The 16,737-nt window shown below is 39.7% G+C and overlaps 1 protein-coding gene across 2 annotated transcripts in view; it reads right to left on the bottom strand.

Annotated features, from left to right (window-relative positions):
* Positions 1-16,737, bottom strand: part of MGAT5 (alpha-1,6-mannosylglycoprotein 6-beta-N-acetylglucosaminyltransferase) — a 268,355-nt gene that overhangs the window by 40,823 nt on the left and 210,795 nt on the right. Inside the window, exons 12-13 of one of the 2 annotated variants that reach the window (XM_030209337.1) lie at positions 13,581-13,730; positions 1,157-1,303 (exon numbers count right to left, since the gene is read on the bottom strand). In XM_030209337.1, the coding sequence (XP_030065197.1) occupies positions 1,157-1,303; positions 13,581-13,730 (297 nt within the window). The remainder of the gene's footprint in view (positions 1-1,156; positions 1,304-13,580; positions 13,731-16,737) is intronic. The other variant, XM_030209338.1, reaches the window with a different exon arrangement.

The raw sequence follows: 16,737 nt of genomic DNA on the forward strand, positions 1-16,737 counted from the left end.
CAAAATATGAGGGAACACTGGTTTGGTAACTAGAATGTCCACTCCTGCTATACAATAGAGAATGACATATACACACAAACCAGGACTTGTAGCCACCAACTCAAAGAGAGTGCATTGAAACAGTTCACACCAGTATAACAGAAATTTTATGTATGTAGAGTACCCTCAGATATTTACCACTATTACTGGCAGTCAATAATGCTGCTACAAAGTGGCATAGCACTCTTTCATCGGATCAACTCTAACAAATTTTTTTTGGAGGGAGCAACATATGCTCATTTTTGACTGCAGTAATAGTGGTACATATCTGAGGGTACTCTACATAAAAATTTCTATTAATATTATACTGGTGTGAACTGTTTCAAGCACTCTCTTTGAGTGGTGGCTACAAGTCCTGGTTTGTGTGTATTCGTCATTGGATGTTACCAGAGATATTGATATTGTGGATTCGCATACAATAGAGAATGGCATTGATCGTTTCTGAAAATATGGCCTTCTTTGCAGCCCTCAAGTGCCTTAAGAGTTGCCCCTCCTGACACAAAGAAAACGTTAGCAAACAACTTTCTCTGAATGGGACCAACTCATCACAAGCTCCACTTTCTCCTCCAACTTAACCCTGACCCAAATTTGACTGGCTAAGTGTAGCCAGTAAACAGTAAGCTTGTATTAATATTTGGGGTCCTTAACTAAAACTTAGTGCACGCTCATGAATTAGCACACACTAAATGCTAAGCAGCCCATTTTATATCTATGGACGACTTCGCATTTAGTGCACACTACTTCCGCTATCGTGCATTAAGCTTTAGTAAAAGGTTCCCCCCCCCCCCCCCTTTGTGCTTTCCCCATATATAGTAACATGAGGTGAATAATGGTTTTTACCAGCGTAATGGCATTACTCCTAAAAGTGAAATTACATTAAATTACTCTAAGTTAACACAATTTTATAGATGATTAAGCTAACTTATGACAGCACTTGCACAAAAAAAAAAAAAAAGATATAAACATACATACATGATAGTGGTCTGCCAAATGATACCTAAAGTCATCATGCAGATCAACTCTTACAAAATCTTACACCAAGATCTATAGCAAAGATTACAAAAATATATATAGAACTCCATTAGCAGAAACAACTGCGCCATGGACTCACTGCTCACTCACGGAGGGTTGGTTTGCCTTTAAAAAACTCAGCATTTTTACTGCTTTTCGGTGGATTAAATTTGGGATTCAGGAATGCACAGCCATTAGCACTAGCTTCTAGGGGAGCTGGCCCTTCGAATGGAAAGCCAAGACCCACAAACAACTGCCAGAGAAAATAAAATAGAGGTCAGTAGCATTCACTCCCCCAAATGCAACAGAAAGGCTGTAAGAGCAAACTCTATGCCAAATGGCGGCTCTAGCAGAGTGGGATGTGAAGAGGTTTAGGCCAGGGAAGAGTGGTGGGAAGGAAAGTAGGACCAGAAGCATCCAGGTGAAAATGAAGAAGTTATTTTCTGGTACACGACAGTGCTAGAACTGTTATACTGAATAGTAGTGCTCTTTACCTATAGATAAATGCCAACAATGTAGGTCTGAAGGAAACTAAAAAGACACTTTGATGATGGAAGCCAGGTAGGTTTCAGGCAGTCTGACGTTTCTTATCTTAGTGGAGGCAGCCACCTGTGTACCTGGAATACTAGCACCATCTAATTGTTTTTTTGGCATAGAAATACATCATTGCATCAGTTACCGCTAATCTCAAGGTGAGCAAATCCCACAGTTCCCAGATTTGCTCATGAGCCGACAGAAGAAGACACAGTGCTGGAGAGGTGTCTTATAGGCAGAGAATAATGAAGAGTACAGCAAACTTACTTACTTGTACACAGATACTAAAGGGGTTCTTAACTCAAAGAGTGTGGAAACCACCACATCAAACAAAATCTCACATTAAAAAAAAAAACAGGGTACCAAAACCCTACTTATTCAACACTGTTAAAATATTACAGGAACTTTATCCGGGTTGTTAGTAATGCTAGTAAGAACATTGTGTGTTACACTCCTCCTCCTCCATCCATTTGCACCACCCTCCTAAAAATTGGAATGTGCTGAAAACAGGTCTAACAGTAATTTTTCTGTAGAGAACTAGTTGGAAGTCCACGGAAAACTCTATTGATTAAACATTTTCTTCCCCAATGAAACACCACCACTTTCAGTTATGGTTTGGAACAGTCATTTGGTAGCCTGATAACAGTTGAAATGAACTGCTCAGTATATGTATAATACGTTATATCACAGTGTGACTATGCCACTTCACGCTTTCTCCCTGCTCAGCTCAGAATTATGTCAATATCAAAGACTACATTTAATATATAGGACACAATCTTTTCTATTCGAACAGAAGGTGGCAGCAAACCTCCATTTCATAGAGACTTCCCAGCTATCCACTAGCCGCTCTGACAAAAGCAACAAAACAGCACTTCTGAGGAGTAAAGGCCCTGCCACTAAGTGTGGTTGAATAAATACCCAAGGAAACCTGGAGTATTCCAGTAGCTAGAAAAATGTTACTCTTAAATTTGACACTCATTGTTCTAATCCAGGCAGAAAAAAAGAATGTTTACCAATTTATACGAGCTACTTGGGCTATCTTTGTTTTATTCATAGATGACGTGTGCCAAAATGAGTAGGAAGCTCCGACATGAAACAGGTCTTGCTTGCCACAGGTTTCTGATCAATATCATATCACAACATATCTGCCTTTACTTTCTGGCTGCAGGGCTACACAGGATCTGTGCGAAGAGTAAGCCCAAGTTCCACGGCATTACTGTTACAGAGAACAGTTTGATACAGTGTATCTTCAGAAGAAACAATCTGTAGCACATTAACATTATTGTATTAAGATGTCTCACGTACATGAACACACAAGGCTGTTTAAACCTGGCTGTTACAGCTGTTAAAAAGTAACCCAGTGTCCGGTTCCATCCGTACAATCTGAAGTGTCAAGCACAGTAGCTGAAGCTCTTCAGAGAGAGGTGCTGTTGGAAATTTCATACATACTGTGCAAAATTAACATATAAATCATATATCAATGCATTCACGTATCCTGAAAGGAAGTTCATTAATCAACATGTTTTTCTGCCCTTTTCTGAACCGCATAATGCAGACCTAATACTACGATAATCCCTAATGAGCTGGTAAAGTAGTTTAGAAGCAATGTGCATAAAAGACTCATTGGGAGGCAGAATTTTTCCTTCGTTTACAGTTACAATTAACTTTATGACATTCTAACAGTGTACTCTCATAAACCCCTAATGCTAAAATAATGCCATTTTAGACAGACAGAAGAAAAGGTGTTCTGCCTATTAACAACAGGTATTAGAATTACTAGATACTAGGGACTCTATAATACAAGATTTTAGGCAAAGGGTCCGTTTAAATCCTAGGGATGACAGCAAAGGACTTGGTTTCTGATCCCACTAGGAACAAGGGAAAAAAAAAACTATATGAAAAACAAACCTGACTAGGCTCTTCATAGCTAGGCCTTGCCAGTCTACCCAATACTGATCTACTGGAAGAGTGAGGTGTGACCAGCAGCTTTACACACAAACCAAAAGGAAGTGTAGAAGAAAACAAAGCTGAATGAATTTTCCCCAAAGCTGCCCGATACTTGTGCTTCATGCTGGCCACTGTGAGGGTCTTTTTCTGTCAGTCTTATGGTTTCTTAAAACACCTCTTTCACCTCACTAGTAAATGTTCAAATATTCTTCCTTAAAGGATTCATCAACTTAGCAAATTCAAAAACCAGCTGTATATGTGTGTGTTGATTACAGAGACACATAGGTGTCAGAATGGGGGGAGCCACAGGTGCCATGGCACCCTCAAATATTTTCTTCCTTGCCTCTCTCACTGTGAAGTGTTTATTCCTCGTTCGACCAACTTCAGAGGCGATAGGACTCGCCTTGTACCCACCAATGGGCTTTTCTTTCAGGCCCGCCACTATTATGAATCTCTCTCATAAATTATTGCAATGCCTGGGCTACAAAATTAGATGTCCAATTTGCTTCTGTTTCCCCCTTGCTCAATAGCCTTTCGACTTGGACCATGATGGTTCGGGATACCTCAGACAGGGCATTTCTAAACTTTATGAGCGTGGCAGCAAGATCTGGGATAGGATTTTACAGTTCCTCTTCTACCTGGCTTTGTTTACATCTACCTTTCTTTTCTAAAAACGGTGGAACTCCGAGAGATACAACTTAAAATTCTGCACAGGGCGTACATCACTAGAGCACAGGGGACTGTCTTTCTTCTATGTTTGTGCCAGCGCTGCGTATACCTTGCTAGCGCTATAGAAATGCTAAATAGTAGTAGTAGTAGTAGTAGTTTGAAGCTGTGAGATGATGGTACTTGTGTTAAAATGTTAAACCACAAAATGGCACCCTACTACCTCCTTTTTTGGAATTGTACGAAACTATACGGCGTGGGCTCAGGTTTTGCGATCTTTGGAGACAACCATCCAAACATGACGTGGTATGGGATTATAGTGTTATTTTGGGCTCCTGTCAACTGTGCTGGATTGGGGTATATCCCCATTATTTGCAGGTTTATTTGCATTGCCTTGGTCCTGAAGAAGAAAATCATCTTACAGTCTGGACCTCGGAGGACAGGCCCTCAGTGGAAACTGTGGTACCGGAAAATGAAGGAAGTGCCAGATTTGAGATGATGGCAAGGAGAGAGAACAGCGTTCAGAACGCGCTGACCGGAGTCGACATGTATTTATGGTCTCAACATGTTAATATGTCCATTTACACAAATGTCTTGTCTATAAGATGGACTGCTGATACACGTTACTTGATCATAGATATATTCTTGAGCTACCCTTTAGGGTCTAGGAAGGGATGGGGAATATGATTGGGGCAAGAATGGTGAGTGTGAAGTGGTTGCTAGAGAGGTGTCTTATGGTAGTTGGAGCATGTGTTACGGAACTTCTGTTTATCACTGTATAAGGGGTTGATTACTATTCAAGAGATTGTGCTGCAGCAATGTGCGTTCCAAGTTTTCTACTGTAGTAGGGGGACAATACTGTTACAGAAGTTTCATTTTAAATGTCAATGATATGTTGGCTGTACTGGTTTTGGACATTGTTTGAAGCTAAACGAGACAGTCATAAATTAATAACCCACTAAATCATCTTAAACAAATAGCATATAATCCTCCCCCAACCTCCACCACCATCCCCAGTTTCCTTAGCTAAAAAAGCAACAACAACAAAAATGTCTTATACAAATATATCAATGGATCGTACAGGAATTCTCCTCATTATCAGCTGAACTCTAAAGCAACGAGAACAAAACAGCATTCTTGTGTCATCTACTTCCCGGGAAGAAGATATCCTCTATTCAGCATGTGAGATTAAAGAACATTTTACCATTAAAAAAAACAAAACACCCCCCCCCCCCCCCCAAAAAAAAAAAAAAACAAATCACAAAGCATGATAAAAAAAAATCAACTGGTACAACCATGCATTTAAACGTTAAAGAACCATTCTGATCTTCGTTCTTAATGGATAGCCATATTTGAAACTGGACTGAGCTGTAGATTTAGTTCCTACTCTTTATACGGATGTTTCTCCCCAGCTGGATTTATTTAAACAATTTCTATTTTGAGTGTGGCACTAGTGAGCATGCTGAAAGATGGCAACTCATTGTTCTTGCTTTGTTGGCCCCACTTTCTATAGGGGTCACTTTTATTATGCTGCGGTAAGCACTAGCATGTGGCTGTGCGCTCCCACATGCTAAAATATAGAATTTGGGGGGGGGGGGGGGGGGGGTTGTTAGCAGTAGGGGCGTACAGAGGCGGATCGTAGGCATGTTCCATGCTAATCGGTTACTGCAGCTACATAAACACGTGCTAACCTATTAGCACGTGGTTAGTGTATGAACCCTTGCCACCTAGAAATAGATGTCCGTAAATACTCACGTGATAATGGGGAAATTAGTGTGGTGGTCATTAATAGGAATAATGGAAAATGGGCCATTTTACCACTGTTCTACAAGGGACCTCAGGGTGCGGGATAGATCTGTACTGGGGATAGTACTGGCCACTTTTTAGTGCTGCTTTGTGAAAAGGGTCCCATAGTGTTTTACTAATCCTTGCAGGGACTGATGACTCTGACTTACATCTTGGCTACTATAGCATGGCAAGAAGTTGGGATCACTCCAGTGCTGAATTTCTCCAATAAGTTTTGCAGCGGGCTTACTGGGGTTTGCCCTTTCTGCAGCCTCTGTAAAGTGGTGACACATTACACATGTAAGAGAGGGTGATGTGAATCCTGCTCTCCTTGTGTTCACTAAATATGTAGTGGCTCCTAATGGAAAATGACTTATTGTGAAAGGATCTCTCTCGTTCTACAACTATTAATGAGTATATATGCTCCAGACTCAGATTCTCCAACCCCAAGATCAATCTGATTACCATCTGTTAGATAAATGTGGTGGGATGGAAACTGGAAGAATATAAGCATAATTGCTTGTCTGATGCTTGGAAGTTTTCCCTTATGGGAAAAGGATTTCCTTGTTATTCCCATGATATAAACTCATATTATTACATCATGTGAAATTGGTTCTATTCTTATCTCAGCTTTACGCTACAGTGCAGATTTTTTTTGTGCTGTTAATGCTCAGAGATGTAATATGTGCTGATGTTGGTTGGCAGATCCTTGATTTTTGAATGGGCTCAAATGTCACTGTCAGAGTTTTTAAGGCAGTGGCTTCCAAACCTGTCCTGGTTTTCAGGATATCCACAATGAATATTCATGAGATATTTGCACGCAGTGGAGGTGGTGTATGTGAATCTCTCTCATGAATATATATGACTGGATGGGGTTCTCCCAGGACAGGTTTGGGGACCACTGATTTAAGATTTAATTTCATGGAGGAACAGATCTTTTTAGGATAAGGATACAGCCAAGGAGCATATGAGGGAAATGCTACATTTCACAAGTAGTGGCCTTTAAATGCTAACGTCATGCTCAGTGATCAATTGATACCTAAGTTACCCCGATTAGAGGTCCAACATAAATTAACCGGATGCCAGGGTATTCTAAAGAATAACTAAATTGAAAAATAAGATTAATGTAAGACAAATGTTTGGGCTTCTTATTATCTTCACATCTTTTCATGATCTTGTAATTTTGGTTATCTCAAAAGAAGATAAAGATTGCACTGCATATACTTACCTCACAACACAATACAAGTACATTCTCCATCATAACCACCCCAAACCTCTCCCTTCCAATCTCTAACACTCTGAAAATTCTTGGAGTTACCATTGACAGAAATCTCACACTTGAAAACCATGCGAAGAATACAACTAAGAAAATGTTCCATTCCATGTGGAAACTCAACAGAATAAAACCTTTTTCCCAAGGGCCATTTTTCGAAACCTAGTACAATCAATGGTACTAAGTCACTTAGACTACTGTAATGCACTTTATGCCGGCTGTAAAGAACAAATCATTAATAAACTTCAAACTGTCCAGAATACCGCAGCCAGACTTATATTTGGAAGGACAAATATGAACGTACAAAACCCTAAGGGAGAAATTACATTGGCTTCCCGAGAGCAAATAATTCATTTAATCTCTCCGCTATGGCTTTGTCATCCCTGATCGCCCCTTTTACTCCTCGGCCACCTAGCGGTCCAACCGATTCTTTTGCTGGCTTCTTGCTTTAATATACCTAAAAATATTTTTACTATGTGTTTTAGCCTCCAACACAATCTTTTTTCCGAAGTCCCTCTTAGCCTTCCTTATCAGCGCTTTGCATTTTACTTGACATTCCTTATGATGTTTCTTATTATTTTCAGTCGGTTCCTTCTTCCATTTTCTGAAGGATTTTCTTTTAGCTCTAATAGCGTCCTTCACCTCACTTTTTAACCATTCCGGCTATCGTTTGGTTTTCTGTCCTCCTTTTTTAATACGTGGAATATATTTGGCCTGGGCTTCCAGAATTGTGTTTTTGAACAGCATCCATGCCTGATGTAAATTTTGACCCTCGCAGCCGCTCCTCTAAGTTTTTATTCACCGTTCTTCTCATTTTATCATAGTCTCCTTTTTAAAGTTAAACACCAACGTATTTGATTTCCTATATATACTTCAAAGCTAATATCGAATCCAATCATATTATGATCACTGTTATCGAGCGGCCCCAGCACCATTACCTCCTGCACCAGATCATGCGCTCCACTAAGGACTAGGTCTAGAATTTTTCCTCCTCTCGTTGGCTCCTGTACCAGCTACTCCATAAAGCAATCCTTGATTTCAGCAAGGAATTTTACCTCCCTAGCGTGCCCAATGTTACATTTACCCAGTCAATATCGGGGTAATTGAAATCACCCATTATTATGGTGTTGTCCAGTTTGTTTGCTTCCCTAATTTCCTTTTAACATTTTTGCATCTGTCTGTTCATCCTGGCCAGGCGCACGGCAGTACACTCCTATGTCTATCCTTTCCCCTTTACACATGGAATTTCAATCCACAGTGATTCCAAGAAGTGTTTTGTTTCCTGTAGAATTTTCAATCTATTTGATTCAAGGCTCTTGTTAATACACAATGCTACCCATCCACCAATTTGATCCAGACTATCACTACGATTTAATTTGTATCCCGGTATGACAGTGTCCCACTGGTTATCCTCCTTCACCAGGTCTCAGAGATGCCTATATATCTAATTTTTCATTTACTACAATATATTCTAACTCTCTCATCTTATTTCTTAAGCTCCTGGCATTCGCATATAGACATTTCAAACTATGGTTTTGTTCCTATTTCCATCATGCTCAGTACTTGACAGTATTAATTTGCCATCTTTTGTCTGTTTTTTATTTTGACACCTGATCTACTATGGTCTCTTTTGCAGCCTCACTATCAGGATACCCTATCTTCCCTGTCCCATGCCCTTATAATTTGCTAATTATAAGGGCATGGACTATTAAACTGAACTGGGTAAGGGACGTATTTTCGTATTCTGCGCACTTGTTTCAGTTTCCAGAAAATCTGAGCAACATGAGGTTCAAAATTCAACACAGGATCAAAGGAGATGCCAAGCACCTTCAATGTTTCATTTTTCAAGCACATGCTTTTTAAAGGGAGTGAATTATCTATAAGTCATGGTGTCAAAGTCTCTAGCCAGATCACTTTTGTTTTATCAGCGTCTACTTAGTGAAAATAACTCCTATGCCAGAACTGAATTTCTGGTTTACTCCTACAACCCTTTAGGCCTTGAGGTATAAATGCTCACCTGGTCTCTGAAGTTTTGCAGACGTTATTATGCGTTTGGAGGCAGGATGAACAGAAATTCAGCTCACCAGTACATTTTTAAAACAAATATATTTTTTACATGGGTAGAAAAGGTCTAAAAATAATCCTAATTGAATGAAATAATTTTATATACTACTACTATTTATCATTTCTATAGCGCTACAAGGCATACGCAGCGCTGTACACCATACAAAAAAAGACAGTCCCTGCTCAAAGAGCTTACAATCTAGATATTATGCAGCTGGAGGGTATTCATGATCGTTGCAAACTTAGGAGGGAGATGGGCAAAGTCTGGCTTGCCACCTGCCCTACCAAGAATAATCTTGAACTGATAAAGGTGAAGTCATTTTCCACTGAGCCAAAGTTAGGAAACCCTAGAAAATCCATGTACATGCATGGCTTTCACTTGCTATCTTGTTTCACAGGAAATGTCCCAAATACTAAAATTGTTTTATTCAATTTTCAATCTAAAGGCTTTCAGTAACTTGACACTTGGTTTGGTCTATTTAATCTATTTCATAAAAAAACTCAATTAGTTTTAGTAAATTCTGCACTATGATTGCCTTTCAGGGAAAAAAAAAGTTCTTCTAAAGTAGCAGAAAGCAAGGCAGCATTGTCTTCTATTGTAGCTGCTAGGAATATGTGATTTAAAAGTCAACATCATATATTTTGTTCCATCAACACACCTGCCACTCAAATATTTCTCTTCAGTACATAGAACACTGTACATTAAGCGTATAACACTATACTAAAAATTAATTTCCTATACTCCATCTTTTTTTTTTATAGAAGGTAAAGTTCATGTTCTAGTGTGAAATGTTAGATCATCAAATTTGAGTCACTTCTCCACTAATAAACTTGAATATATTATTCCACTGCCCTCAAACATCTCTTAGCTCCTGTAATAAGAGATACTGCACTCCCTGGGATTTTGTCCTAAAAGGGCAGGTACATCAGGTAATAATGACCATGTCAAGAACTTTTGAGTGAAGAAACAAAAACCGTAGGTGACATCGTATTTGACTGCTCATGTTAACTCTCTGTTTAAGAAAAAGGTAAATCTTACTTACACTGTCAGTATAAAAAGTCTACATAGCTCAACACCTTGCTCCTTTACTGAGGGTGCTTTAAGCCGGAATAAAGTCTCTCCCTGGACTCCATGTATTTTCTACAAACATAACACTGAGAAGGAACTGGTAACTACGAATGCAAATAAAAAGAGCACAACAATAACGTTAAGCTACAAAACTTGTGAACTGCTGTGCATCTCTGAGGGGGGGAGAAAATAAAATTACTTTTCTCAAGTCCTGCTCGGCATCTTTACATGGTGACCCTCCTGTTTAAAATCTAGACCAAATCTTAGCAAGGAGACATTACAATGGAAAAACATGAGGAAAAAAACAAGTATATACACTAGCTGCATGAAACCCACTTGTAAACTTATATACTAGTAACAATAATGCAAAATCTTCATATTTCACCTTTGATATCCTATATAATAAAACACACCTCCAACATTCTGAAGCTGACTGCATGGCTGAGGCATTCTTGCTCTATGTATCCATCTTCTGAATTGATATCACATACTTCCGGGTTCGTCACAAGCAGAAGTGACCAACCACACGAGGTTTCTCGGCTTCAGAATGTTGGAGGTGCATTCTATTAAATAGGATTGGTCAGTTCCTTGAAGCACAGCCAGAGCTCAGCGTGCTGCACAGTAACACTCAGACACCAAAGAGAGAGGGGGGGGGGGGGGGGGGGGGCCTGACACCAGAGAGAGGGAGGGGGGGGCATCTCTGTCACACACACTCTCTCTCTCACACAGTCAATGTCTTTCTCACTCTCATACACTGTCTCTCACACTATGTCTCACACTGTATCACATTCACTCTCTATGTGTCACACAGTCACTCACACACTCTCTTGGTCTCATACACTCAGTCTCACAGAGAGTCTGTGTCTCACACACACACTCTCTCTCTCGAAACACTGTATCTGTGTGAAACACACACTCTCTCTCTCACACTGTGTCTCACAAAAGCACTTGCACACACACTCATTCTCACACACACAGTCTCTCTCTCACAGACACACTCGCACCCAGACTCACTCTCTCTCTTTCTCGCTCACACACACACTCGCACATTCACTCTCTCTGTCACACACAGTCACTCTCACATACACTCTCTCAAACATACACACTCCGAGGAAAACCTTTCTAGCGCCCGTTTCATTTGTGTCAGAAACGGGCCTTTTTTACTAGTACTGCAAATAAAAGACAATTTAAGCAGTTCACAATAAATAAATCAATCATGGGAAAGAAATGAGGACTGAAACATAAGGTGGCTTATATTAGAACAATTATGGTAAGCATAGAGTAGTATCATAATATACATCAGGAAAGGAGGAGGTGCAAAGAAGACAGGACTGGGAGTAAAAAAGCTGCATGCTGTTGGGAAATTGGGTCTAGTAAGGGAGCAGGAGATGAGGCAAACACCTGAGTTTCAGAGAAAGGAGAAAGAGAAGACAGCTGCCTGCCACTACTATGGTGAAAGTGTTGATGAGGTTATAAAGACTTAACTATAATCTATACCCTAATTCAATTCAGTGAAGTCTAGTAGTTTTTGTACTATAAGTTTTGATGTTGTTGTGTTTGTTTTTACAATCTAGTGGTCAACACTATGCTTTTTTATTTTTTACATTATCTGTAGTCATGGATAAAACAATGGTCCAAGCTCTAGTTGGTAAAAAAAAAGCAAAAGTACAGGTACATTATTGTCTAAATAAACATATATCCCACTCACTATTGTTTCAAATAAGGTTTCAATGTCACTGCCCTTTTGAAAGTTCTCTTGAGTCACATCCAAACAATTATTAGTGTCTATAAAATCATTTAATTGATTGGAGACCTCTTTGTCTATCAATTTTGCTAATGTAGATAAGTTGGTGACTGGTCTTAAATTTTCACATAGTGTAATATTTAATCCCGGTCTTCTTCAAAATCAGGGTAACTATAGCTTCCTTCAACAAAGAAGGCATTATTCCCTGTTCTAAGGATGTATCTATTAAGTCTTTAATCCAAGCCAAAATCTTCTTTGAACTAGTATTATAAAATATAGAAGGCACTAGATCAAATGGAGAGTATTTATCTTTCAGAGCATTAACTAAGTTCTGTACTTTTTCTAAATAAAGTTTCTGGGATGTGTCTATACTTACTCCTACCAAATCCTTTTTTTTATCACTATCTCTTTCCCGCTTCTTGCTGTATTTGCTGGTACTCTGGTTGCAGTACGCAAACAATTGTTCATTGTATTTTACATAGTCATCTCACACTCCTCTACCATCCTACTATGTACTATGATAATTACAGCTCAGTTAAGTTTTAGTTTGTTATAACCCAGGCCTTCTTTTGAATCCTGCCCTTGTAATACTCCTCCCATAAGTGTACATAATTGCTCTTATTGTACACCGCTTAGGTAATCTTATTTTTTAGGCAGTATATCAAATAAACTAAATAATAACTCACCCAAAATCCATATGGTCCGCTTTCTTGAATGACAAAACAAAAAATACAAAACAACCCCCCCCCTCCCCCCAAAAGAACCATATTCTAGGTTTCAAGTTTGTATATGAGCCATAGAACAGTATATTAGATGCTACATAAATCTGAACATGTCTAAACAAAATGCTATGTAATCACAAAAGAGAGGGTAATACAGCATACAATATAGACAAGAAAAAGCAACACTGGGCCTTCAAGAAAGAGGCAATGGCAGTCCTTTATCGTGAAAAAGACCCGACATGGGCCGTGTTTCGGCGCACAAGCGCCTGCCTCAGGGGTCAAAGTGTCTCTTCACAATATATGAGCAGGAATGTTCAGACAGTCTGAGTAAATTGCCAGCCACCACTGAGCGTTTGATCAATCCTAACAGACCCTGTCTGTGTGAAAACTGTCTGAACATTCCTGCTCATATATTGTGAAGACACACTTTGACCCCTGAGGCAGGCGCTTGTGCACCGAAACACGGCCCGTGTCGGGTCTTTTTCACAATAAAAGATTGCCATTGCCTCTTTCTTGAAGGCCCAGTGTTGCTTTTTCTTGTCTATAAATAAAATGCTAGAAATGCAAATTTCCAAGTTGGCTGCTTTAGTGTATTGCTATTGTCCATTATCTCAAGCCTCTTTAATGGAGGCTAGCAGCAGGATGATATTCAAGCAATTAAAATAGTTTAACAATTTTTTTTTAATGCTGTCTAAGTATTACAATTTTTTTTAAAAACTTGCTTACCTTTGTTTCTCTTAGAAGAAACTGCAAATCACGTCCACTAAGAATTCCATGGTTTATCACATAGCTGGGCACATGGGCAGTGCTTTTTCCATGTACTGTCCCATGGACCTCCATGTAGGTATGAATGATGTCTAAATAGTTTTTCTTGTCCTTTAAACAAAACCCATTAAACATCAGTTTTAATACTCCAACTTCAAGTACTGGTATATTAAAGAAAAGAAAATAACCCAGCAAACAATTAAAACAAAATGTACTGAAAATTCATTACCCAGGTCTTAGTCTTACACAAGAATTCTAGGGTAGTTTTTCCCAAGCCTCTCACGGAGGTATATGAAGATTGAATTGTTACTTTTTTAAAGTATTAAGTAAAAAGTAAAAGTACCGGCTTTAAAAGTAGTGAAGTAAAAGTAGAAAAGTCTTATTTAAAAAAAAAACCTCAAGTAATAAAAGTACAGCTCTTAAAACTACTTTTTTAACAAGTTGTACCACTGAATCTAGTATGTTTACAAGCAAACTTCTAGGGGGGTCACACAAGGTCATTCCTAGGGAAAAAAAAAACACCCTGAGCATTGCAGTGGGCAGAAGAACATTAATACATCTATTGGAAAACTAAATACGCTGGATTAATACAGATTAGTCCTACACAGACACTTGATGCGTGGCCTTTTTCACACATGAACAGAGGTAAGTACAGAATAAGTAAGCACAAACCAAAAATAGAAATATGTAGACAAAAATTAAACTGAGCCCCTGAGAAGTCATACTGCCCATCCTAATTTCTCTCTCCACTCCCATCCACTGAGGCCCTGCAGCACAGTCATGCTCCCTCCCTCCAGGCCCATGCTAATAAACTACCATGGTAAACAACATAGGACCCGGCTCTCTGCTGAACTGCCAGTGCTTCCTGCGCCAGTCCTAGAAGTACATCAGAGGTGGCGGGCCTGGCAGAGGAAACACTAGCAGCGCAGTAGAGAGCCGGGTCCCTTGCGTCTCCCATGGTAGTTTATTAGTGCGAACCCAGCAGAGATGCAACGGGAGGGTGGGAGCAAGACTGTGCTGCAGGGACATAGTGGATGGGAGGGGAGAGGGAGCAGGCTCTGCACACAGTGAAGGTGCGGTTTAGACTGATGATGCAGCTGAGCCTGACAACAACAATAACAGCCAATCAACTGCTGTTCTAGGCAGGTATAGAGGGTGGGGACTATGGCTTCCAGGTGATGTCAGACCCTGGCTTGCATCCGATTGGTCCTGAACTTCTTGTCCCAGCTCAGTTGTTTTTAGGACCAGAAGTTTAGGCCCAAACAGCTGCAAGCTGCGCCTGACATCACTTAGAAAGCCTGTAGAGGGGGGAGAAGCAGAGGGATGGAACATACTTTTCTTCTAAATCTGCTTTCCAAATGTGTACTTTACTAATAAGTACAAAAGTACAGCTTAAATGTAACTCATAGTAAAAAGTACTGCAAAAAAAAAATGTAGCTCATTATAAGTAGTTTGTTACTACCCCGTAGTGAGCTGAGTTTTCAGGATTGCCTCAATAAACTGTAGTTCTACTGTATACAAATCTCTCTCATGCATATTCATTATGGGTAATCCGAAAACCCTACTGCAGTGCTTTGCAATCTTTTTATGGTTGTGACCCCCATGACAGCAGCCAAATAAAACTGTGTGAACCCCCAAGAGAGGCGGAATAATGATACACCTATGGAGAGTCCACCTAGGTCATGACCCCAAATGTAGGTTTTGTGACCCCATTTGGGGATCCTAACCCACAGTTTTGGAAGCTCTGCCCTACTGACTAGACGTGCCTCCAACAAAGAGTTCGGAAATGCTAACTAAATTGCTGAACATGTCTGCAGTCTGGCAAAACAAGTGTCCAGGTTCACAAGGAGCTGCAGTGGGAATTGAACCCAGCTCCCTAGGCTCTCAGCCCATTGCACTAACCACTATGATAGGTCTCCATGCTGCATACCTAGTACAGAAAGTACTGTAAAATGTTTTACAACTTCTCAAACAAAACTTCAAAGTGCCAAATGGTGTGGCAACATTCAGGAGTGGCCTAGTGGTTAGGGTGGTGGACTTTGGTCCTGGGGAACTGAGCAACTGAGTTTGACTCCCACTTCAGGCACAGGCAGCTCCTTATGACTCTGGGCAAGTCACTTAACCCTCCATTGCCCCATGTAAGCTGCATTGAGCCTGCCATGAGTGGAAAAGCGTGGGGTACAAATGTAACAAAAAAACAAACAAACAAACATGTGGAGGTAATATTTGTTTTTTACTGATAGCGGGAACGTATCCCTGTGTACTGAATGTTGCCGCACCATTTAGCACTTTAAAGTTGCTGCTGTTTAAAAAGTATATTGCTGATATGACTAACCTATGATATCATTTGATGTGCATGACCCCTGAAGCAACTTATTTAGGTGAAACGTGCCACATCGGGTATATTCCTAGTAATGGAGTTTTGTTGAATAAACAGTTTTAAAATTTTAATTTTATTAGGTGCTATTTTCTTTGTGTGCTGCAGTGATTCTGTAGCAGTTGCCTTTTTTTTCTTTTTAGATGTTTTCCACAAAATGTACAAACAAAAGAGCAATATAACTGGGACTGGAGGGTGGCTATATAGTTTCTAGAAGCTTAAATTTCTATAGCTTATCACACATCAACACACAATAAGCTACAGGCAGTACGCAAATGCCAGTGCACTAATGTTAAGAGGAATAAACACCAAACCTCAAAATCTTAGATAATTGTGACCGATTACTACAAAAAAAAAAAAAGGAAATAAAATAACTTTGCTAACTTGACAGGACACACTGCAAAATTAACAGGCTTCTCATGCTGCCAGGATCATGAAAACAGAACTGTGATGACAAGTCACTAAACCACACTGCACTAAGATAACAGTGGCTTATCTTGTCCATCCGCCATATATTTTTGTTTCCACTGTCAAGGCACAGCGGATGTGGTTGTCTTTAACAGTGACAAGCCTAGCACAGAAAACTGAATCAAACTGGGACAGAGATGATGCAAACAGGGAAATGCCCGAGAGAGACATTTAGAATCTACAATATATAAACCATTCACTTTAACAATCTTGTACTGCACTGGCACAAAGATACTAAACTATGTGGCTACATCATTATAATTTCTCTGATTT

Source organism: Microcaecilia unicolor, chromosome 7 (assembly GCF_901765095.1).
Source record: "Microcaecilia unicolor chromosome 7, aMicUni1.1, whole genome shotgun sequence".
NCBI classification, from domain to species: Eukaryota; Metazoa; Chordata; class Amphibia; order Gymnophiona; family Siphonopidae; genus Microcaecilia; species Microcaecilia unicolor.